The 26,344-nt window shown below is 43.4% G+C and overlaps 1 protein-coding gene across 3 annotated transcripts in view; it reads right to left on the reverse strand.

Moving 5' to 3' along the window:
* The window catches only part of ATP6V1H (ATPase H+ transporting V1 subunit H), a 235,209-nt gene that overhangs the window by 157,989 nt on the left and 50,876 nt on the right, over positions 1–26,344 (reverse strand). For all 3 annotated transcript variants that reach the window (XM_069731341.1, XM_069731342.1, XM_069731344.1), the window contains exons 6-7: positions 16,812–16,925; positions 12,820–12,924 (exon numbers count right to left, since the gene is read on the reverse strand). In XM_069731341.1, the coding sequence (XP_069587442.1) occupies positions 12,820–12,924; positions 16,812–16,925 (219 nt within the window). The remainder of the gene's footprint in view (positions 1–12,819; positions 12,925–16,811; positions 16,926–26,344) is intronic.

Genomic DNA, 26,344 nt, shown 5'->3' on the forward strand with positions numbered 1-26,344 from the left:
ACCGTTCATATTTCCCCATAGCTGTGCCCCATATAGTGCTCTGCACCGTTCATTTTGTCCCATAGCTGTGCCCCATACTGTGCTCTGCACCGTTCATTATTGCCCTATATCTGTGCCCCATATATGCTCTGCACCGTTCATTATTGCCCTATATCTGTGCCCCATATATGCTCTGCACCGTTCATTTTGTCCCATAGCTCTGCCCCATACTGTGCTCTGCACCGTTCATACTGCCCCATAGCTGTGCCCGATACTGTGCTCGGCACCGTTCATTATTGTCCCATATCTGTGCCCCATATAGTGCTCTGCACCGTTCATTGTGCCCCATGGATGCTCCACATAAATCTGTGCCGCTGCTGCTGCAATAAAAAAAAAAAAAACACACATACTCACCTTTCTTGCTTGCAGCTCCCAGCGTCCGGTCCCGGCGTCTCTGCTCTGACTGATCAGGCAGAGGGCGCCGCGCACACTATATGAGTCATCGCGCCCTCTGACCTGAACAGTCAGAGCGCAGACGCCGGGAAGATGGAGCGACGCCCGGCGGCTGGAACGCGGACAGGTGAATATAAAATACTTACCTAGTCCCAGCGATCCTGACGCTCACTCTGCCTGTCACAGCTGGTCTTCGGTGCCGCAGCCTCTTCCTCTATCAGTGGTCACCGGCACCGCTGATTAGAGAAATGAATACGCGGCTCCCCCCCTATGGGAGGTGGAGCCGCCTATTCATTTTTCTAATGAGCGGTCCCACGTGACCGCTGAAGAGGGGAAGAGCTGCAGCACAGAAGACCGTGGGACGGCAGGGGGAGCGCCAGGATCGCTGGGACTAGGTAAGTATGCCTCAACGCCCTCACCCCCTCACCCGCCGACCCTGCCACCCACTTTGACTTGAGTATAAGCCGAGAGGGGCACTTTCAGCCCAAAAATTTGGGCTGAAAATCTCGGCTTATACTCGAGTATATACGGTAGATTTAGCTGCGGTTAAAACACGCCTTTCTTGGTATATGATCAACAAAAAATTATCTGCCATACTTACAGATAAAGACGGTAAATTTGAGAAAATATGGCTTGCCTGGGCAGAGTACGCCAACCACACCCCCTTTGCCACACCTGTATTTCATCTAACCAGCCCAGATCCCCCTGATTCTGATTGAATCATTAACGATAATTGGACACAACATATCCCCTTCCTCGGGCTTCCCTCCTCCCCTCCCTTGCCTCCTACCCTGTTGTTAGTTTGTCTGTTTGTTTGTCAACCGTTTACATGCTCTCTTATGCATATTGCAAATACAGCGCTGTAATGAGATTTGCTATCACCTTATTTGTAAAATGTAAACTTTCAATAAAAATGTATTCTTCAAAAAAAAAAACCATGGTGGCCACGGCTGGGTATTGCAGATCCACCGCAGGTAAACAACGATCAGGTACTGATGGTGTATCAAAGAATAACCATGAACAAAAAAGTGGCTAAATGGTTTAAGAAGACTCAAATAACGAATCAGGGCCTATTTCTGACCATTGTATGCTTTGTTCCCCTCTGCACGCTCGCTCGCTAATTTTCAGCTCTCCTGGAACTAGTGGGTTGAGATAGGTCTTCCAAACACAGCACACGGAGATGGACATCCCCTCTTCTTTCTCTCTTGCACACCAACAGAGGCAGCAGCAGAATGGAAGACGTTTAAGAGTAGCACTGAGCCGTGTGGCTGTGAATCCAGCATTGAAGTGGGGGTAAACACCAGCTTGAAGCTGCAGTTTGTTCCCCCTACACTATACATGCATTAGGTATAATAGGAGGTGTAACCTGACACCTCACTGAGATGGAAGTCCCTCTTACTTTGACCAAGACTTAGAGTTGTTTCCTTTCAGGAGTGAATGACGAGTTCAGGAAGAAGGGAATACGTGGCTCATAAGTGGATAAAAGAAGCAGCTTACTTTGATACAATATATTACAAAGTTTTATACACTACTGACTAATGCAACATTTGTTTGAATAACAGTGACTATTTATTTTGTTCTACTCTTGTGCAGTTGCATTTTTCAGATTTTTTTTCTATCTAGATGTTTATCCATTTACATTGACGCTAATAATCCTCTGCTCTTCATTCATAGTTTATCATGAGACATTCACAGCTGCTCCATAAATCTGCTCACATAGCGTTTTTCGATTATCACAGCATTAGGTTTTATTACCAGCCACCTGCGCATCTCACAGGTTTACAGGCCCCATGAGGCCTAAAACATGGCAGCTCATGTATAGGGGGTCTTGTAGGCCTGCCTTTACTGGAGTTAAGAGTGAAAATCGAAATGAAGCCTGAAGATTTTATTTTGCTAGTTTCCGGGCACCTCAGATCATAAGTGAGTGAGCTAGATTGCGTCTTTTTGCATATGTTAGAACAGTGGTAATGATAGATAACCGTCCCTGAACGTAAAGCAGTAGCACCGCAAATAGTAAGAAAATAAAGAGAATATGGAGATAAGGAATGGACAGGCACCAGTGCACTCACTGTTTCCTTTGTGGTTAAAAGTCCTATTGTTTTAACTCCTCCATTAAGCGGTGCGGCAGTATGTGGAGGGAGACATGCGGGAGAGAGGTGCACAATGGCCGTTTCGTGCTTGGATAGCGCTTCAACGGGTCCAATCACGTAGAAGCGCGAAACGGCCGTTGCCACCTGTCTCCCCGCATGTCTCCCTCCCCATACTGCTGCATCGCTTAATGGATGTCCATAGGAGTTCAAATAAAGGACTGTTAACCACAAAGGAAACGGAGAGCGCTGCCTTTCTACTTCCTATATGTTTAGTAGGACAATAAAGTCCTGATGGTAAGATACATGTTGATGGGGGCGTGGCTATGGAGTGAGCGAGGAAGAACGCATATTGGGAGAGCTCCTAGAATCCTGCATATATCCTGCATTTAAGACCCCTTCTAAATACATAATTTGCCTCTGCTGAGGCTCCTGGAGACTTGGAGGCTGCCGACCCCCGGAGGGTACTACAACGATGTCTGGAGGGAGCCGGAGGAGAGAATATATCTAGCGGAGCGGTGAGCTCCACGTGTGACGACGGCCATTTTCTTGGGAAGACGCTCTGCGGGCAGACGGCGCGAGGCTGACTGAGGCTGTGGCTGGAACCCCCCTTAGCCCCCGGATGGTACCTGGCACCTGCGGGTGAGAGCTGCGGGACCCGGGCCTGACGGAGGGACAGAGAGACTTGCGTTGGCGGCGGCGGCTGTGTGGGCGGCAGTCACTACTGAAGCGCGCGCTCCTGCAGTAGGAGGCGCGGTGCGGCTCATTGTCACCGCAGCGTGGCTGGGAAGTGAGCGCTTAACCTGCTAGACACATATTAAGGGGAACCGTGGTGAGTGCTCTGAAAGACTGAGCCCCACGCTCCCCTATTAATCACAGCACAGTCGGCTGCACTTCTATTGGGCCCCCCCTCTGCTGCCGTCGCTGCAAAAGAACTTCCCCTGTAACAGGGGTTTCCACCATATTGGCAGCCTGTGCCCCCTGATTATACAGCAGTACACCTCCTGACTATAGGGGTGCCCAGCCGGGATACACATCACACTCAACCTTGGTGTGACCATATATCACTCTGCAGATCTAACTTTATTACTTTGTTGGACCACACAATTATTAACCATGCACCGTCCAAAGAATACAACTGCAGCTGACAGGCTAAAGGAATTCGCTAGAAGTGATACCTCAGATGGTGCAAGATCTCTTAGAAATAGTTCCTCACAAGCTCAACGTGGGAAAATCCGTCTCTCTGATAGTGTTGATGAGAGTGAGCAAGATGATTTGACTCTTAAACAAGCATCTGAGCAATTAATGCAAGCTATATCTCTAACTAGGACATCTCTTTCTGAAAAAATAGAAGATGTCCACACGGAGGTGGGACGTCTAAGACAAGACATGCAGACCATGAAGGGACGTATAACAGAAGTTGAAACAAGGGTGTCTCAGGTGGAGGACACTATTAAACCTATGGAGGCAAAACTAGCGAAAGTTGCTGGGTCCATAAACGCCTGGAGACAAAAGGCAGACGATTTGGAAAACAGACTACGTCGAAACAATATTCGCATTATTGGTCTGCCGGAGCGCTCAGAAGGCCAGCAACCTGAAAAATTTCTGGAAGACTGGCTCAAATCCTCTTTGGGAGATACATTCTCCCCAATGTTCTCGGTGGAAAGAGCCCATAGAGTCCCTACAAGATCCCTTCCTCCTGGGACCCCACCTAGACCGTTCCTGGCACGCATCCTTAATTGCAAGGACAGAGATGCTATTCTGCGACTGGCGAGACAAAAGAGTCCCATCAAGTTTAATGGTGCCACAATCTCGATTTTCCCAGACTTCTCCGTCGAACTTCAGAAACAGCGGGCAAGATTTATGGATGTCAAAAAACAACTCAGAGATAAGAATATTGTCTACTCCATGATCTATCCAGCACGTCTCCGGGTGGTCTGCAATGGTTCCTCCTTATTCTTCACTGACCCATCGGAGGCAGAAGACTGGCTGCGATCCCGTGGGAAGTCTAATGCAACGGAACCCTGAAAAGTTTCCGACTAACTAATATCTCTTTAAATTTCTGAAATTGGAGCTCTCTCTGCGAGCGTTCCAAACACCAACAATACCGGACGCTGGAGTCAGCGGGGGTATCCCCAGGTTTATCTGAAGATGGGAGCGATAAACAATGCTCCTGGTTTGTTCAGTTCTTGTTAAGTTTTCTTTTTTTGTTAAGTTTAACTAGCCTTAATGAGTATTTAGGTAAAAGTCGCCTCCAGAGCTGTTATGGTTATCTATGCGTAATCTGTAGACCTCTCTCGACCATCATTATATGTCATAGATTAAGGAATGAATATGGAGTCTAAATTGATATGCATGACTTGGAATATACGGGGTATTAAATCACCCCGAAAGAAAATTAAAGTGTTCTCCCAGATCAGGCGATATCATCCTCATATTGTGGCCCTGGTAGAAACGCATTTAACTAGAGACACAGCCAGAAGTGTACAGAAACCTTGGGTACAGTGGCATGTTCATGCGTTCCACACCAGCTACTCGAGAGGGGTATCACTGCTAATACACAGATGTTCGATGGGAGGCCCGGACGATTCGGCGGGATACAGAGGGGCGTTTTGTTTTTGTTCATGCATTAATTAATTCCCGCGAGTATGTTATATTGTGCATTTACAACCCCCCTCCAGCTAGCATTTCGGTACTTAAGATGGCAATGAGTTTTGCTTTAAATTACCCAGACGCACATGTTATCTGTATGGGTGACTTTAACCTGGTCATGGATAGTGGTCTGGATAGGTTGAGACTGGGAGATGGGTCGTCTGGGGAGCCTCTGTCTTTGTCTTCTTCATTGGCCCCGACTCAGCTGGCACTGTTCATAGAAAATAGTGGCTGGGTGGATCTGTGGAGGATGCATCACCCTGGGGAAGGGGGATATACCTGCCACTCATCTACTAAGGGTTCCCTGTCCCGTATAGACTATATTTTTGGGTCTGTCGGCTTGGTGCAATGGGTAAGCAGTATAGAACATGGTAATAGAGGAATTTCGGACCACAGTCCAATTGTTCTCACGCTCACATTTGGGAAACTGACTAATGGTAGAATATGGAAGTTGAACCCCTTTTGGCTTAAACTAATAGATTCAAGTGATAGAACAGTTGACCAGTTGAATTGTTACACTCGTTCTCACCCAGAACCTCAAGATATTAATTTATTTTGGGACGCCCTTAAGGCGTACCTAAGGGGCTGTTTGTCCTCTACGATTTCTTATGTAAAAAGGGTGACATCGAGGGACGACGATGAGATTGAGCAACGCTTGAAAGACGCTGAGGCCGCATATACAGCCAATCAAACTAACAACAATAAGGTTGAGTGGTTAACCCTGCAAAGATTATATGCCCAACACCTGGACACTAAATCCAAACGTAAACTGTTCTTTACGCGACAATCATATTTTGAAGTGGGGAATCAGGCGGGGAAATTTTTAGCTTTCCTGGTACGTCAACACAATACGTCTAATATGGTACTACAACTTCGCTCGCCAGATGGCTTGTTGAACACCACCACCGAGGAAATACTTCAGTGCTTTTATAATTATTATAAAGGGTTATATGAGTCCAAGAGCGATTTCAGCGTTTCAGATTGTTTAGAATATTTATCCGATATAGAATTCCCTACACTGGATCCCACCCAGCAGGCTTTTATGGACGCTGAATTTACCCTAGAAGAAATAGAGCAAGCTATAACGGATATGGCCTCTGGGAAGGCCCCCGGGCCAGATGGCTTCCCAATCGAATTGTATAGGAAATACCGAGAAGTACTAGCTCCACTTTTATTGCAAGTATTTAGAGAGATATGGAGAGGGGGATGTCTGCCCGATACTTTTTATGAGGCACATATTATTGTACTCAGAAAGGAGGGGAAAGATCCATTAGAGTGCGGGTCCTATCGCCCCATATCGTTAGTAAATGTAGACTATAAGATTTTTACTAAGATTTTAGCCACTAGGCTGAATTCTATTATACTAGATATTATACACCCGGATCAAACTGGCTTTATGCCTGGTAAGAGTACCTCTATAAATATCAGGCGGGTTCAATCAATAATCCAATATAGTTCTTTGCTGCCTGATAATAACTGGGCGTTGGCGTCACTGGATGCAGCTAAGGCGTTTGACTCTCTTGAATGGCCCTTTTTGTCTGCTTGTCTGCAGAAATATGGTTTCGGGGCTAAATTCCTGAATTGGGTTAATGTATTATATATGAAACCAAAGGCCCGCATAATAGTAAATGGCTCCATCTCTGAGCCCTTTCTATTATATAGAGGAACCCGTCAAGGGTGTCCCCTTTCCCCATCCCTATTTGCTCTAGCAATAGAGGCATTGGCAATACGCCTCCGATCTTCCCCCGGTATTGAGGGTATAAAAATAGCAGATCGCACTGATACCATTGGTTTATACGCTGATGACATGATAGTATTCATGGATAACACGGAAGAGACGTTACCGAGGGTGATTACTACCATAGATAGATTTAGTGGGTTCTCAGGCCTATATATTAATTGGGATAAATCTGCTCTAATGCCTCTCTCTCAGTCCCCAGCATCTAATCTCAATACTCTTTCCTCGTTGCCCATAGTATCTAACTTTAAGTACTTGGGCATATATATGTCTCAACATAGTGGGTCGGACTTACAGCTCAATATTCTCCCTCTGCTGGATCACGCTAAATTGAAATTTGCGTCCTGGAGCAAGATTCCGTTATCTGTGGCAGGTCGTATTAACCTCATTAAAATGATATTGCTCCCTAAATTTAATTATTGTCTCCAACATAGCGCAGTAACTGTGCCGAAGTTCTTCTTCACCAATTTAAACTCTCAGGTTGCTTCGTTTATATGGGGAAAAAGCAGGCCTAAGCTTAAATTAACTACTTTGCAGAGATCTAAGCAGGGGGGAGGAGCGGCATTGCCCGATTTTTTTCTATACTATCTGGCAGGACAGGCGAGGGCACTAAGTAAATGGATGCCACATAACTACCTCCCTAATTCTGAAAGTCATCTGGTTAGTTCTGTTAGCGCTAAATGTCCATTGGGCCTTTTGGAGTCGGGGAAAATAAACGCTCCACGTATGTTACCTATGCTCCGACTGGCACGATCAGCCTGGAGGCAGATTAAAAAAGTTATTGGATTTGGAGATATTATTGCTGAAATGCCTTTATGGGACAATGGTTATTTCCCCATGTTGGTGGATCATCCATCTGCAGGTTTTTGGATTTCCAACGGGGTTTTCTCGGTGGGGGATTTATACGATCAGGGGGTCTTTATGTCTTTTGAACAGCTGCAGGCTAAATATGCTTTTCCAAGATCTCAGTTTTTTCGCTATCTGCAACTTAGAACAGCTATTCAGTCATATATTAGAAATGTGGGAGCAAATCGCAACATCTCGTCTTTGCCACTGATAGGCATTCTTAAATCACAGGGACCTCAGGGTCTTATTTCATCCATATACACATATCTGTTATCAATGGGGTCGAATTCGGCCATAGACTTGGTTAAGAGCAAGTGGGAGGGACTTATCTCCGATATGCAGAATGAAGTATGGGAGGACGTTCTTGACTCTCCCCTTAAAGTATCCCCGTCAATTAATAACAAGATGACCCAGTTATATATAATTCATCAGTCATATTTGACCCCAGTGAGACTCTTTCGGATGGGTCGATACTCGACGTCGGAATGTCTGCGTTGCCACTCACCAGATGCTGACTTCATACACATGATATGGCAGTGCCCAATTATTTTTCAATATTGGAGGGAGGTAACGTCGTTATTGACCTCACTACTATCAATCCCGGTTCCTCTTGAACCTCTGGTTTGTCTGTTTGGAGTTTGGGATGAGGAGGCTTGGGAACATTATGTTGGGATTTTTTTACGTGAAGTAACATAGTAACATAGTTAGTAAGGCCGAAAAAAGACATTTGTCCATCCAGTTCAGCCTATATTCCATCATAATAAATACCCAGATCTACGTCCTTCTACAGAACCTAATAATTGTATGATACAATATTGTTCTGCTCCAGGAAGACATCCAGGCCTCTCTTGAACCCCTCGACTGAGTTCGCCATCACCACCTCCTCAGGCAAGCAATTCCAGATTCTCACTGCCCTAACAGTAAAGAATCCTCTTCTATGTTGGTGGAAAAACCTTCTCTCCTCCAGACGCAAAGAATGCCCCCTTGTGCCCGTCACCTTCCTTGGTATAAACAGATCCTCAGCGAGATATTTGTATTGTCCCCTTATATACTTATACATGGTTATTAGATCGCCCCTCAGTCGTCTTTTTTCTAGACTAAATAATCCTAATTTCGCTAATCTATCTGGGTATTGTAGTTCTCCCATCCCCTTTATTAATTTTGTTGCCCTCCTTTGTACTCTCTCTAGTTCCATTATATCCTTCCTGAGCACCGGTGCCCAAAACTGGACACAGTACTCCATGTGCGGTCTAACTAGGGATTTGTACAGAGGCAGTATAATGCTCTCATCATGTGTATCCAGACCTCTTTTAATGCACCCCATGATCCTGTTTGCCTTGGCAGCTGCTGCCTGGCACTGGCTGCTCCAGGTAAGTTTATCATTAACTAGGATCCCCAAGTCCTTCTCCCTGTCAGATTTACCCAGTGGTTTCCCGTTCAGTGTGTAATGGTGATATTGATTCCTTCTTCCCATGTGTATAACCTTACATTTATCATTGTTAAACCTCATCTGCCACCTTTCAGCCCAAGTTTCCAACTTTTCCAGATCCATCTGTAGCAGAATACTATCTTCTCTTGTATTAACTGCTTTACATAGTTTTGTATCATCTGCAAATATCGATATTTTACTGTGTAAACCTTCTACCAGATCATTAATGAATATGTTGAAGAGAACAGGTCCCAATACTGACCCCTGCGGTACCCCACTGGTCACAGCGACCCAGTTAGAGACTATACCATTTATAACCACCCTCTGCTTTCTATCACTAAGCCAGTTACTAACCCATTTACACACATTTTCCCCCAGACCAAGCATTCTCATTTTGTGTACCAACCTCTTGTGCGGCACGGTATCAAACGCTTTGGAAAAATCGAGATATACCACGTCCAATGACTCACCGTGGTCCAGTCTATAGCTTACCTCTTCATAAAAACTGATTAGATTGGTTTGACAGGAGCGATTTCTCATAAACCCATGCTGATATGGAGTTAAACAGTTATTCTCATTGAGATAATCCAGAATAACATCCCTCAGAAACCCTTCAAATATTTTACCAACAATAGAGGTTAGACTTACTGGCCTATAATTTCCAGGTTCACTTTTAGAGCCCTTTTTGAATATTGGCACCACATTTGCTATGCGCCAGTCCTGCGGAACAGACCCTGTCGCTATAGAGTCACTAAAAATAAGAAATAATGGTTTATCTATTACATTACTTAGTTCTCTTAGTACTCGTGGGTGTATGCCATCCGGACCCGGAGATTTATCTATTTTAATCTTATTTAGCCGGTTTCGCACCTCTTCTTGGGTTAGATTGGTGACCCTTAATATAGGGTTTTCATTGTTTCTTGGGATTTCACCTAGCATTTCATTTTCCACCGTGAATACCGTGGAGAAGAAGGTGTTTAATATGTTAGCTTTTTCCTCGTCATCTACAACCATTCTTTCCTCACTATTTTTTAAGGGGCCTACATTTTCAGTTTTTATTCTTTTACTATTGATATAGTTGAAGAACAGTTTGGGATTAGTTTTACTCTCCTTAGCAATGTGCTTCTCTGTTTCCTTTTTGGCAGCTTTAATTAGTTTTTTAGATAAAGTATTTTTCTCCCTATAGTTTTTTAGAGCTTCAATGGTGCCATCCTGCTTTAGTAGTGCAAATGCTTTCTTTTTACTGTTAATTGCCTGTCTTACTTCTTTGTTTAGCCACATTGGGTTTTTCCTATTTCTAGTCCTTTTATTCCCACAAGGTATAAACCGCTTACACTGCCTATTTAGGATGTTCTTAAACATTTCCCATTTATTATCTGTATTCTTATTTCTGAGGATATTGTCCCAGTCTACCAGATTAAGGGCATCTCTAAGCTGGTCAAACTTTGCCTTCCTAAAGTTCAATGTTTTTGTGACTCCCTGACAAGTCCCCCTAGTGAAAGACAGGTGAAACTGCACAATATTGTGGTCGCTATTTCCTAAATGCCCAACCACCTGCAGATTTGTTATTCTGTCAGGTCTATTAGATAGTATTAGGTCTAAAAGTGCTGCTCCTCTGGTTGGATTCTGCACCAATTGTGAAAGATAATTTTTCTTGGTTATTAGCAGAAACCTGTTGCCTTTATGGGTTTCACAGGTTTCTGTTTCCCAGTTAATATCCGGGTAGTTAAAGTCCCCCATAACCAGGACCTCATTATGGGTTGCAGCTTCATCTATCTGCTTTAGAAGTAGACTTTCCATGCTTTCTGTTATATTTGGGGGTTTGTAACAGACCCCAATGAGAATTTTGTTACCATTTTTCCCTCCATGAATTTCAACCCATATGGACTCGACATCCTCATTCCCTTCGCTAATATCCTCCCTTAAAGTGGACTTTAGACAAGACTTTACATAGAGACAAACCCCTCCTCCTCTCCGATTTTTACGATCCTTTCTAAACAGACTGTAACCCTGTAAGTTAACTGCCCAGTCATAGCTTTCATCTAACCATGTCTCGGTTATTCCCACTATGTCAAAGTTACCTGTAGATATTTCTGCTTCTAGTTCTTCCATCTTGTTTGTCAGGCTTCTGGCGTTTGCGAGCATGCAGTTTAGAGGATTTTGTTTTGTTCCAATCTCCTCACTGTGGATTGTTTTAGAAATGTTCTTACCTCCCTTCTGAGTATGTTTTCCTGGGTCGTCTTTGTTCGAGTCTAATGTTTTTCTTCCCGTCCCCTCTTCTTCTAGTTTAACGCCCTCCTGATGAGTGTAGCGAGTCTTCTGGCGAATGTGTGTTTCCCAGGTTTGTTGAGGTGTAGTCCGTCTCTGGCGAGGAGTCCATCATACCAGTAATTCACACCGTGGTCCAGGAATCCAAATCCTTGTTGTCTGCACCATCGTCTGCACCATCGTGCCAAGTATTATTCTTGGCACGAAAGATGTTAGCGCTGCGGTGGATGGGAAGGTCACCCCCCACGCTTAGGTCCTGGGTTGAGCTGGTGAACACAATTGTCCCATATGAACGCACACTTTACCAGAATAGGGGTTGCCCGGGTAAATTCAATAAAATCTGGGATAGGTGGAATGCCTCCCATCTCACTTTGTGATCTAACCAATTGATAAGGATACAGTGTATTTGACCTTTTGTTCTCCAGATATTGCGCAATAGAGAGTATAATGTTACTGTAATAAGGCGAAGTAGTAGTAGCTTTGGAGGCTTAGTTTAGTTAGGTTTAGTTCGGTTGTAGTTTAGGAACTTTGTATACTGACAGCTTCATAATTTTATATATATGTCTTCTTTATATACATACAAATGATTGGTATATGTATGCTCTGATGTCTTTTCCTTTCTTGTGAATGTAACCGTGCAAGTCGATAACAAAGACAAACATTTATACTGTATTTTATTTGTGATTAATAAATAAACGAATTTAAAAAAGATACATGTTGATATGATGAGGCACCAAGGCAGCCATTACAGCTTTACCACTTTGCTACTAGTCACATTGAAAATGCAGGCGCATGTTTTAGAGATGATTGATAAATTATTAGCATATAATGTTAATTAATCTGAATCTATGCTCATTCTGGAGCATTTAGGAGTCAGTAGAATGTCGTATTCCTATTAAGTTCACATTAGATAGCGAGTCAGACCACCCACAGGACCCAACTGAATAAACTACAGTACACACGGAATAATGGCTCACAAAACTATATGTCACATGTCTCAGATCTTCCTGGCCTAGAAAAGACTGAATTTATAGCTAGGGAGGTTACCTTTTAATTAAAAAGAAAAAAAAAAGCATCTATAATATTCTGTAAAGATTGAAAACAGTGGGTGCAGATTGTCCCTGTATCCATAATCCTTCAAAAGAGCATGTTCTTGTCTGTGCACTATGAAGCCACACAGCGCAATATTACCGGTCCAGCCGTACTCTCTCATTCTGAGCCGACACATACTGTGGAAATGTAGATACAGCTAATGTATAGGGAGTAGGGAGTCGTTAAGAGTCTGTAATGCCAGTAATTACAATTTTATGCCACTTGTTACAAAACGACATAATCTACCAATGAATCCAGCAAGTGGAAAGGAATACCTGGGAGCTCAGCTGAGTTTTAATCCAGTTGAAGTAGTAATTTAAATCGCTGCCCTCCATCAATTCTCTTCCCCACGCTGCCAATTTAGCAATTATGCGTGCTGCCTAAAAGAGAGGAGAGAAAAATGCATAATAAAAAATATATATCACTTAAACACCCCAAGACTTAAAAATCAGAATATAATTCAAGACTGAATTCAGCACATTAAGTACTAATTACTAGTCTATTCTCCATGTACTAAGATCCAGGCAATGTAAGAGCTAACAGAAGAAGGCATTGATGTCAGCCAGTGTTAATACTGACAGACATTAGAACAGATACACGGGCTCATGTCACCACTTAGCTCAAGGACACTGCTGAGGTACACAGCGGCGAGATACAAGAAATCCAACACGTACATATTTAGCTGAGAAATCTTTCAGACATGCGTAGTGGTCTATTTGGGATGTATAATACATTTTGACCACTGTGTCCTCTATCTATATTGTCCGATATTTCCCTTTCTTGTTAAGTAGATTGTCATAAGAAATGTCTTAGTTCTGCACAAATTTACTCCGCAACTCTAGAGGGTCTACCAGGGTAGCTGAAAGACTTTGGAGATGTGTATTTGGAAAAAGAGGCAGTGATATTACATTCCATCCTCCTTATGATTGTGCTATTAATCTTATCCCTAATGCCAAAATATCTAAAGCTTATGAGATATGCGCTTGCTTTTGTGCTCTTTGGTATTCTGATCTTTGCTGCTTGACCTTGGATTTGTCTTGACCATCTGTTTGTCTATCCCTTTTGTCATGATCCCTTCTTGGAAAATTGACCTCGGACTGTTTCCTGACTACTCCTTCTTCCCACCCCTCTGTCTATGACATACTCTCTTGGGTTTTAACCTCGGACCTCTTGACTACCCAGCCTCATTGCTCATCTGTGAGTAGTGACTAGCATCACACACAGTTTACCTACACATTTGACTGTTTAATTATTAATTTACATAGCACCATTGATTCCATGGTGCTGCACGAGGGGTTACATACAAAATACAAATATCACTTACAGAAAACAAACTAACAATGATTGACTGGTACAGAGAGAAGAGGACCTTAACCGTGCAGGCTTACATTATACAAAATAATGGCGAAGGAGAGTAGGTTGGGGGTTTCAGTGGCTTCAGTGGTGTTGAGGTGGCAGCGTGAACATTGCAGGTCGTTATCTTTCTTGATGAGATGGGTTTTCAGGTTCCGTCTGAAGGATCCAAATGTGGTTACTAATTGGACGTTTCGGGGCACAGAATTCCAAAGGATATTCGGGAGAAGTATTGGGCACAATTGGGTAAGGAAAGAACGAATTCTGAAAATATTTTTGAGCTGGAGGAGACAAGACGTGGTGAGAGCTTGGATGTATGGCTTGAAGGACAGGGCAGAGTCAAGGGTTACCCCAAGGCAGTGGATTTCCATTACAGGGGAAAGTGTGATGTAATTTATTATGATGGATAGATCAGGTAGGGAAAATGCGTGAGATGGAGAAAAGATAATGAGCCCGGTTTGTCCACATTGAGCTTGAGGAAGCGAGAGGAGAAGGAGGATATGGCTGATAGACACTCTGGGATTCTGGACAGCAGAGAGGTGACATCTGAGCCAGAGAGGTAGATCTGAGTGTCATCAGTGCACAGATGGTACTAGAAGCCAGAGGACTTTATGAGTTGTCTCAGGCCAAGAGTATAAATCAAGAAGAGTAGGGTGCCTAGAAAAGAGCCTTGAGGGGCTCCAACAGAGAGAGGGTGGGATGAGGAGGTAGTTTGGGAGTAGGAGACGCTAAATCTGTGGTTGGTAAGGTATGAGGAGATCCAGGACAGGACAAGGTCTATGACACCAAAGCAAGAGAGGGTAGTAGGAGGCAGTGGTATACTGTGTTGAAGGCAAAGTATAGGTCAAGAAGGAGCATAGAGAATAGTCTGCTAGCTTTGGTAGTAAATACGTTGTTAGTAATTTTGGTCAGGGCAGTTTCAGTGGAATGTTGGGGACGGTAGCCAGATTGTAGGTTGTTGAAGAATGAATTAGATGGGAAGTGCCGGAAACATTCAGCATGAGCATGCTGCTCAAGGAGTTTGGAAGTGAATGGGAGCAGCGATATGGGGCGATAGCTGAACACAGCGGTTGGGTCGAGGGATGGCTTTTTAAGGATAGGTATGATTGTGGCATGTTTAAAAGCAGATAATATAATATTAGGGTCAGAAATGGCGCACTCTATAATGTAAGGAGGTGCTCAAAAGGAATAAGTAAAGATCAGAGAAAGATAACCTTTGGCACTCAATAAGATCCAAAATGACTTGAACTTGCAAACGGTAGATTTATTATTGAACAGCCAATAATCAATCAACAGACATCACAGTTTCCAACGTTTCGGCAATATACGCCTTTGTCAAGGAAGTCTGTAGGTAGTGATAACTGCCTTAGAGAAGCATAAGCACTACGTGCTAATAAGGAAAATGGCAGAGCAGGCTGTATTAGCAATGCGATCAGCGTGTGTCCAACAACCAGGGAGATTTGAGTGACGGCTGTGTGGCGTCTGCAGCAGGGGGGAAAGGCCTGCCTCCTTGACTGAAGAAAAGGTATTTAGGACAAATTACAAAACTGATTATTTCGGCAGTTACAGCACCCAGAACTAAAAGAGCCACCTTGTCAGAATGCAGCATTACTGCTGCACAAGGTGGCTCTTTTAGTTAAAAATGCCTAGGGGGTGGGGGGTGACAGGTTCCCTTTAAGTGATAAGGTGATAAGAAGATAAGACATGGATTTCACCAAAATCTCTAAATTGTCTCTTCAGAGAGGAAGAGGACTGGAACTCTAGTGCCACCTATTGGAAGTAGCAATCCTAACAGTCAATGTCGACCCTTTAACGAACCTTGTCACATGACTTAGGATAATAGCCAAACCAGAATCTCAATTTGCAGACACTGTGTTTCGGGGTACTGCCCCTCGTCAGTGCAAAGTGGAGATCTGGTTTGGCTGAGAGAGAGGCGTCTGACCGGGATACAAGAAGTATCATTTCTCCTTGCGGAGAGTGACATGATAAGCATGTCGAGGTGAGGAGACTTAAAGCAGCGGCTTTAAGTCTCCTCACCTCGACATGATTATCATGTCACTCTCCGCAAGGAGAAACGATACTTCTTGGACCAAAATGTCTGAATGTTTTGATAATATTATGCTCAGTAGATGGTGGGATATTCAACATCTTCGCAATATTACATTAAGGAATATTTTTTCTGAAATTGTTCCATAATTTTTAGATGCAGCAATTCACAGATTGTGACCTTCGACCATCTTTGCTTCTGAGAGACTCTGCCTCTGTAACATGCTCTTTTCACACTGAATCAGGTGACTTAGTTAAAAATTGACCTCCAGCTATTTTTCATTAGAACCACTTACTTTTACAGTCTTCTGTCAACCGTGTGCCAACTTTTCGTATATCAATTTCTAAATTATTTATTTTCTTTGACTGATATGGACAAATGTCAAACTTCCAGGTTCTGATTTGTATTCTATATTAATGTTGTGAATAAAATATGGCTACAAAAGATTTCCAAATCATTGCATTCTTGTTTTTCTTTTTACATTTCACTTTTTTTGGAATTGGGGTTATATTTGTTGAGATGGACAAGAATGCATATAGGGATATAGGCCTACATTTACTAATCCATTTGTCTATTAAAAAAAAAAGTGTCAATTGTCAAGTTTGCATTCAAATTTACTTATTTATCCTTTGTTCAAGAAAAGTACACGTGGTCTCCAACAAGATTTAATTTTGGTCAAGTTTATTAAGATGGTTTTTATATTATTATATCTGTCTTTTTGACTTTTAGACATTTCCTAATGCACCAGAATAGCTAACAGGTGTGTACATCTTGAAAAATTTGACAATTAGACAGGTATCAACAATGGTGGGCAGAATAATCCCTTTAAGAAAAAAAGCATATACAGGTGCAAACACACTATCTTACCATGTGGACAGTGAACAGATCCTGACGATTTAACATTGGTAGAAAGTAGGACCAGGCGGTGTTCTTCCCACGGCGAGCATAATCAAAAAATATGCTGACGCGTTGATGATTTTCCTAGAAGACATAAAACAAACAAAGTGGCAACAAACAAGGCATGCTGAATTACCTATACCTAAAGTGTAGTTTTACAATAGGGGACAATTAAGGTTCTCATTATTGGAATAAACATGCACTTTTCCATCTAGAAATGCTAATAGGAGAAGAATTCAGACAGTCAGGGCTCGATCCTCATAATGGACATAGCTACTATGTGACATCGCATAAAGATGCCATCAAGTATACAGTCCTTTAATTAAGACCATGCAGCTGTGAGTCACATGGACCACAGTAAGACCAGCATTTATCCAAGTAGCCATTATTCCAAGAAGTAACAAATATAGAATCTCCTGCTTTATAACTTCCTGGAAAAACACAGAGGTGGCATCCGGTTTAAAATAAATGAAGTGGCTAAATGTAGCACTACCCCATAATTATGCACGATTCTAGCTGGACCCCGAGTGTACACATTGTGAAGACCCGAGATTGTGGGTTGTAATAATCACCTAGGCAGGTTAATGATGCAACTATTCTTTCTTCCTTACATCCACGGTCTTACAAGAACTCTGGGTAGATGGAAACAATGCAATGCCCCCAGTCAACAAGATTTCAACGTGGGGCAGGTAGTTCTACTGCCTCCGTATCAGGCAATACCCGCTGTCTCCCAACTTTTGGTTTGCCACAGATTTTGCATCTCCCGCCAGTATAGTCTGTAGTCACGGTCAATGCTCCTCCAGACAACGCATACCACGACTGTAGCACGTGTCCAGCTTCAGCCAGCAACAACCCCTCCATTTCCTCGTCAGTGTCCTAAATACCCCGCGGAATTGAGCCCGGGTGAATGTGTTTTACTGCTGCTGAGCTCATCACCTGGGACTGCATGTGAGACCCCCTGTGGTAGCTGCTCCACTGGGTCTACTGCCCCATCCACATAATGGGACTAGTCACTGGGAGTACAATGGCTTAATTAATGTCCCCGAGACACTGATGAGAGAAATGGAAGGATTTCTTTACCTTTACCAATCTCGTGTCTGTCTGGCCTTACGTATACATAAGATCCAGCCATATGTCTTCCTCAGCTTACTGTCACTGACTGGAAACATTGATTCCTGAGGCTGAACACTTTCCAGGTAGAGATCTGTGCTCCTTATGCTGATGAGCAAGCAAATCTCTAATAAAACACCTCAAGCTCCACATAACCAGTGCTCCGTGCTGGAAAAAGTCCACATCCATCAGAGCCGTGGACTCCGCTCTGTGTCCATTGGTCCAATACTCTTTAGTTTGTGGCCAGCTACTCCAACGCATCTACTATATAATTGTCTAAGGGTCACTTCCGTCTTTCTGTCTGTCTGTCCTTCTGTCACGGATATTTATTGGTCGCGGCCTCTGTCTATGATGGAATCCAAGTCGCTGATTGGTCTCGCCAGCTGCCTGTCATGGCTGCCGCGACCAATCAGCGATTGCCACAGTCCGATTAGTCCCTCCCTACTCCCCTGCAGTCAGTGCCCGGCGCCTGCTCCATACTCCTCGCAGTCAGTGCCCGTCGCCAGCTCCATACTCCCCGCATTCAGCGCCCGGCGCCCGCTCCATACTCCCCGCAGTCAGCACCCGCTCCATACTCCCCTCCAGTCACCGCTCACACAGGATTAATGCCAGCGATAACGGAACGCGTTATGCCGCGGGTAACTCACTCCGTTACCGCCACTATTAACCCTGTGTGACCAAGTTTTTACTATTGATGCTGCCTATGCAGCATCAATAGTAAAAATATCTAATGTTAAAAATAATTTAAAAAAAAAACAAAAAACCTGCTATTCTCACCTTTCCGTAGTCTGACGATGAACTCCCGCCAGCATGCGTTCCCAGAGATGCATTGCGAAATTACCCAGAAGACTTAACGGTCTCACGAGACCGCTAAGTGATCTGGGTAATTTCGCAATGCATCTCTGGGAACGCAAGATGATGGCAACCGCGCGCATCGCCAGAGGTCCGCTGGATCTACGCTGGATCCCACCGGGTGAGTATATAACTATTTTTTATTTTAATTATTTTTTTTTTTTTAACAAGAATATGGTGCCCACACTCCTAAATACTGCGTGGGCAGTGTTATATACCGCGTGGCTGCTATATACTACCTGGCCAGTGCAAGATACTATGTGGGCTGTGTTCTATACTGCGTGGGCTGTGCTATATATTACGTGGCCGGCGTTATATACTGCATGGCTGCTATATACTACGTGGGCAGTGTTATGTACTACGTTGCTGTGTTCTATACTGCGTGCTATATACACTATGTGGCCACTGTTAGATACTATGTAGGCTGTGCTATATACTGCGTGGGCTGTGTTATATATTACGTGGTCAGTGTTACATACTAAGTGGGCTGTGTTATATACTGCGTGGCTGCTATGTACTGTGTGGGCTGTGTTATGTACTGTGTGGGCTGTGTTATATATTATGTGGCCAGTGTTACATACTACGTGGGCTGAGTTATATACTGCGTGGCTGCTATATACTGTGTGGGCTGTGTTATATACTACGTGGGCTGTGTTATTTACTGCGTGGCCTATATTAACGCATGGGGTATTCTACAATATGTATGTATGTATATAGAAGCCACATGGTATATACCACAGGCCACATAGTACTCCTATATACTACGTGGCCTGTGCTATATACTATGTGGCATGCATACATATTCTAGAATACCCGATGCGTTAGAATCGGGCCAGCATCTAGTCATACGATAAAGATGTAGATGATATTGGGTAGGGCAAGGCTGGATGAATCCAGGACGGATATGGATCCTCCTCATCAGTAGAAGGCCAGATAGGCTTTTAACTAGTGCTTTTGTAACAATTTCACTGTTCTCAGAAACAGTATTAGCACTCCTCTCCTGTCTGACAGGTAAGATTTATGGTCACAGTCACAGCAGATCTTGTATCCTGTTATCAGGGATTTATGTACAGCCGTAGTCTATAAGGAGCCAAAAATCAAAGGTGATGCCACAGAAAAGTCAATTTCACTCCAGGATTCAATAGGCACTGTGCCACAAACCACGTCACCTATTCACAAATGATATAGGGCAAGTTTCCCTTACATCTTCCCTGAGGTTCATGGATTACAGTCGTTTGCACTCAGAGTTAGGACCAAGATCCTGCCCAAATGTAGATGAGTTCCTGCTTGGTGAAATCTCTGAATAGACAACTGTTCTGCAGCTTCCATCACGGAGGCCTAAATACGGTCACAGCCTCAGGACTAGACATTGGGGAGAATGACTGTGGTGCAGTTTAGGGTCTCAAAGGGAACCCGACATCAGGATTTACCCTTAGCTCTATATCAGCCTCTTAATACCATTGTTAATGATCCCTGCGTTATACCCGAAAACCATATGTGAGTGTTTAAAAACTATGGAAAATCCTCCCTGGGTAGAGGTCTAGTCCTGGGCTGCTGCCAACCATTGCTACTGGATCATCCCCTGCCCTCAGAAGCATGACTTACATTCCAACTGTTGAGGGAGGAGAAGAGTTTCTTTTCCTCTCCATTCCCGCACACATTGGGATGTCAGTCATAATGTTATGGGTGTGATCCCAGGGAGCTCTTTCAATGACTGACAGTGGCCCCTGCCTAGTCCGCTACGCACCGGCAGGAAGGATGTAACATTGTCTTTAAACAAACACATTTAGCGTTTAGCTATAACACAGGGATCGTTAAAAATGGTATCAAGAGGCTGAAAAGGTGCTCCTAACATGTCCCAGGGGTAAATCCTGCTTGTCCTGGCCTATTTCCAGCATCACTGGGAACTTTGATATTCTACCTTATTGGGCATGTGGCCACTATAGTGGGGAAGAAAGAAACCTGGCTCTGCTATAACTGAATGGTAGACATTCAAAGGACTTCACAAAAGAAAATTAAGAGGTTAAGGAAAACTTCGGAAAAGCACAGAGTACTCGTAAACGGCTAAGCCGTGCAGTATAATGAAGCGAGGGCTGACATCTGATCTCATGAATAAGGAGAACAGAACGGCTGTCAGATCTGACATCTGGGCTTAGGAGCAGACAAGAGAACAACTTAACTCCAGAACATTCACTTGAAAGGAAAATTATAGTATTCACACAACGCACGCTATACACTCAAGACGAGAAATAATCTCGGGAAGAACAAAGGATTCGCTGTACCAACATATCGGAGATACTTATGTATGACCTCTACCTGTCTGGCACAGAATACAAGGCCTATCCCATAATGAATTGTAACACTGTGGAATATGTTGTAGGTATATACAGGTCCTTCTCAAAAAATTAGCATATAGTGTTAAATTTCATTATTTACCATAATGTAATGATTACAATTAAACTTTCATATATTATAGATTCATTATCCACCAACTGAAATTTGTCAGGTCTTTTATTGTTTTAATACTGATGATTTTGGCATACAACTCCTGATAACCCAAAAAACCTGTCTCAATAAATTAGCATATCAAGAAAAGGTTCTCTAAACGACCTATTACCCTAATCTTCTGAATCAACTAATTAACTCTAAACACATGCAAAAGATACCTGAGGCTTTTATAAACTCCCTGCCTGGTTCATTACTCAAAACCCCCATCATGGGTAAGACTAGCGACCTGACAGATGTCAAGAAGGCCATCATTGACACCCTCAAGCAAGAGGGTAAGACCCAGAAAGAAATTTCTCAACAAATAGGCTGTTCCCAGAGTGCTGTATCAAGGCACCTCAATGGTAAGTCTGTTGGAAGGAAACAATGTGGCAGAAAACGCTGTACAACGAGAAGAGGAGACCGGACCCTGAGGAAGATTGTGGAGAAGGACCGATTCCAGACCTTGGGGAACCTGAGGAAGCAGTGGACTGAGTCTGGTGTGGAAACATCCAGAGCCACCGTGCACAGGCGTGTGCAGGAAATGGGCTACAGGTGCCGCATTCCCCAGGTAAAGCCACTTTTGAACAATAAACAGCGGCAGAGGCGCCTGACCTGGGCTACAGAGAAGCAGCACTGGACTGTTGCCAAGTGGTCCCAAGTACTTTTTTCTGATGAAAGCAAATTTTGCATGTCATTCGGAAATCAAGGTGCCAGAGTCTGGAGGAAGACTGGGGAGAAGGAAATGCCAAAATGCCTGAAGTCCAGTGTCAAGTACCCACAGTCAGTGATGGTGTGGGGTGCCATGTCAGCTGCTGGTGTTGGTCCACTGTGTTTCATCAAGGGCAGGGTCAATGCAGCTAGCTATCAGGAGATTTTGGAGCACTTCATGCTTCCATCGGCTGAAATGCTTTATGGAGATGAAGATTTCATTTTTCAGCACGACCTGGCACCTGCTCACAGTGCCAAAACCACTGGTAAATGGTTTACTGACCATGGTATTACTGTGCTCAATTGGCCTGCCAACTCTCCTGACCTGAACCCCATAGAGAATCTGTGGGATATTGTGAAGAGAAAGTTGAGAGACGCAAGACCCAACACTCTGGATGAGCTTAAGGCCGCTATTGAAGCATCCTGGGCCTCCATAACATCTCAGCAGTGTCACAGGCTGATTGCCTCCATGCCACGCCGCATTGAAGCAGTCATTTCTGCCAAAGGATTCCCGACCAAGTATTGAGTGCATAACTGAACATTATTATTTGATGGTTTTTTTGTTTGTTATTAAAAAACACTTTTATTTGATTGGATGGGTGAAATATGCTAATTTATTGAGACAGGTTTTTTGGGTTATCAGGAGTTGTATGCCAAAATCATCAGTATTTAAACAATAAAAGACCTGACAAATTTCAGTTGGTGGATAATGAATCTATAATATATGAAAGTTTAATTGTAATCATTACATTATGGTAAATAATGAAATTTAACACTATATGCTAATTTTTTGAGAAGGACCTGTACAGTGGGTACGGAAAGTATTCAGACCCTTTCAAAATTTTCACTCTTGGTTTCATTGCAGCCATTTGGTAAATTCAAAAAAGTTCATTTTTTTCTTATTAATCTACACTCTGCACCCCATCTTGACTGAAAAAAAACAGAAACGTAGAAGTTTTTGCAAATTTATTAAAAAGGAAAAACTGAAATATTACATGGTCATAAGTATTCACACCCTTTGCTCAAACACTCATTTAAGTCACATGCTGTCCATTTCCTTGTGATCCTCCTTGAGATGGTTCTACTCCTTCATTGTGGTCCAGCTGTGTTTAATTAACTGATAGGACTTGATTTGGAAAGGCACACACCTGTCTATATAAGACCTCACATGTCACAGTGCATGTCAGACCAAATGAGAATCATGAGGTCAAAGGAACTGGCCAAGAAGCTCAGAGACAGAGTTGTGGCAAGGCACAGATCTGGCCAAGGTTACAAAAGAATTTCTGCAGTACTCAAAGTTCCTAAGAGCACAGTGGCCTCTATAATCCTTAAATGGAAGAAGTTTAGGACCACCAGAAGTCTTCCTAGACTTGGCCATCCAGCCAAACTGAACAATCGTGGGAGAAGAGCCTTGGTGAGAGGTAAAGAAGAACCCCAAGATCACTGTGGCTGAGCTCCAGAGATGCAGTAGGGAGATGGGAGAAAGTTCCACAAAGTCAAATATCACTGCAGCCCTCCACCAGTCGGGCCTTTATGGCAGAGTGGCCGGACGGAAGCCTCTCTTCAGTGCAAGATATATGAAAGCCCCCATGGAGTTTGCTAAAAAACACATGAAGGACTCGCAGACTATGATAAATAAGATTCTCTGGTCTGATGAGATGAAAATAGATCTCTTTGGTGATAATTCTAAGCGGTATGTGTGGAGAAAACCAGGCACTGCTCATCACTTGCTCAATACAATCCCAACAGTGAAACAAGGTGGTGGCAGCATCGTGCTATGGGGGTGTTTTTCAGCTGCAGGGACAGGACGACTGGTTATCATTGAAGGAAACATGAATGCGGCCATGTACAGAGATATCCTGGATGAACACCTCTTCCAGAGTGCTCTGGACCTAAAACTTGGCCGAAGGTTCACCCTCCAACAAGACAATGACCCTGAGCACACAGGTAAAATAACAAAGGAGTGGCTTCAGATCAACTCTGTGACCATTCTTGACTGGCCCAGCCAGAGCCCTGACCTAAACCCAATTGAGCATCTCTGGAGAGACCTAAAAATGTCTGTCCCCCAACGTTCACCATCCAACCTGACAGAACTGGAGAGGATCTGCAAGGAAGAATGGCAGAGGATCCCCAAATCCAGGGGTGAAAAACTTGTTGCATCATTCCCAAGAAGACTCATGGCTGTACTAGCTATAAAGGGTGCTTCTACTCAATACTGAGCAAAGGGTCTGAATACTTATGACCATGTGATATTTTAGTTTTTCTTTTTTAATAAATTTGCAAAAATTACTACATTTCTGTTTTTTCAGGCAAGATGGGGTGCAGAGTGTACATTAATGAGAAAAAAATAAACTTTTTAGAATTTACCAAATGGCTGCAATGAAACAAAGAGTGAAAAATGTAAAGGGGTCTGAATACTTTCCATACCCACTGTATATAAAGATTGGAATTATACTACCACACCAAGCACGGACCAAGGTGCGGCCAGCAAGATTACAAAGTATCAGGACACCCACTTAGTCACCTACTGCTGCTGTCCACAGGGCCCAATTCCAAAGCACTGGCATAGCCTCTAAGCACAGGCTGCCCTGGACCAACACTAGACATACTACTATCCTAAAGTCTCAAAGAGGCAGAGACCCTGATTTCAGAGATTTGTCACTTACCAGGCGGCTTACAGTAGTTTAGATTAAATCACTGTATTACCAGCAAGAATTTATCACTAGAGAACTAGTAAACCTACTGCCATGTAGTCCTCCATATTCAGCTTTCAGCCTATGCACAGCACCACTCAGTGGTGTGGACGGAGTTATACAGAGCTCAGCATTCAGAGAACTGCTAGATCAACAGCAGATAAAACAGGGATTTTATCAAAACTGCAGCAGGTAGACTAGTTAGATATAAATTGCTGCAATCAGGGTCTCTGCCCCCATCATGCTGCTCTCAGATGGGGTAGGAAAAGCGTGGTGACAGTTTCCCTACGATCATTCCACAATGAAAGTTAGTGATCCCATTTAAATTCTACGTTCACATTTTCATTATCTCCAGTGGCGGACAGCAAGTGGAAACATTGACAATAAAAGAGTCCACAACCCCCTGTAGTTTCAGTGCTAGTCAAGGTAATGGATTATGTCCAATTAGTGACAGCAAAAAAATAATTGTGAAAATACGAAGGTATGGTTTAACATTAATTATAAGATGCACAGACTTTCAGGAAACAATAGGAACTAGCCCTCCTTTGTACACCTCCACTTAAACGCCATCTTCTAGAAACAAAATAGGGGCTAACTAAGCAACGACCCTGAGAGAAGACCCTCGGGATGAATAAAGCGGGGGCTGATCACGCGGCCAGACAGCGGTGCACTATGAGCCCCTATTCGTAATGCGGGTCCTATTGAGGTCTTGTGCATTTATGGCATATCCTGGGACTATGCCATAGATCTCCGAGATGGGAATACCCTCTAAGCACAGCCTGAACGCACTATGTGAACAGAGGACATCAGCACGGGATCCCCCTCTGCATTCCTAAGAGATCGAGCAATATAATAATAAATATAAGATAATATAATAGTACCAAGTCATACTGATTTTTTTCCTTTTCTGAAATGATGCGCCTGCATTAGATTACCTTATTATCTGAACTATTTCCGTTTTCTAAATGATGTCCACAGCTCCCATGGAGACCATGAATTTCCATGTCCGCATTGAGGTCTAAGGGGTAACGTTTCCCCTCTCTGGCTTGTCAAGGCAAGGAGGCTTATTGGCCGTGCAATGCTCCTCTGGGAAATGTAATATGCAAACTGCCTCTTCAGAGAAAAAGAGGACTTAAACTCTATAGGGCACCTGTTTCGCGGGGGCTTCGTCAGGGGACGACACACGCGTTGGGTCTGCACGGCGTGGGTCCCGATACACCACAGGAGGGGTAAAGAATCCTATGCTATGGGTGGGCTTCATATACACAGGGCACTTTGCTCTAAGCATTCTTTACTCTGGTATTTATTCTATTTGCCATCCTATTGCCTGATTCTTCTCCCATGAACATTATCGCCACTTTACTATATGACATGTGTGGTGTTATCTGGCTGACACGCTCTTTTCTACCGGATTTCCTTGCTGAACATGTATGGTTACTGGTGTTCTACTAATTATTGTATGAAATTAATGAGAATTATCTATGTAATAAATGTATATTTTTTTTACCACTTTCTGGACTTGAGCTCCACTTTTTTTCTCTGCTTTGCGATTTCTATTTGGAGTGTCCTTTGGTTTATCTTCTGTTCACTTGGTGTGGAGTATGTGTAGGAGTGTGTTATCAATGTTTTCCGGTCTGGTATGTATTTATCCAG

Source organism: Ranitomeya imitator, chromosome 6 (assembly GCF_032444005.1).
Source record: "Ranitomeya imitator isolate aRanImi1 chromosome 6, aRanImi1.pri, whole genome shotgun sequence".
NCBI classification, from domain to species: domain Eukaryota; kingdom Metazoa; phylum Chordata; class Amphibia; order Anura; family Dendrobatidae; genus Ranitomeya; species Ranitomeya imitator.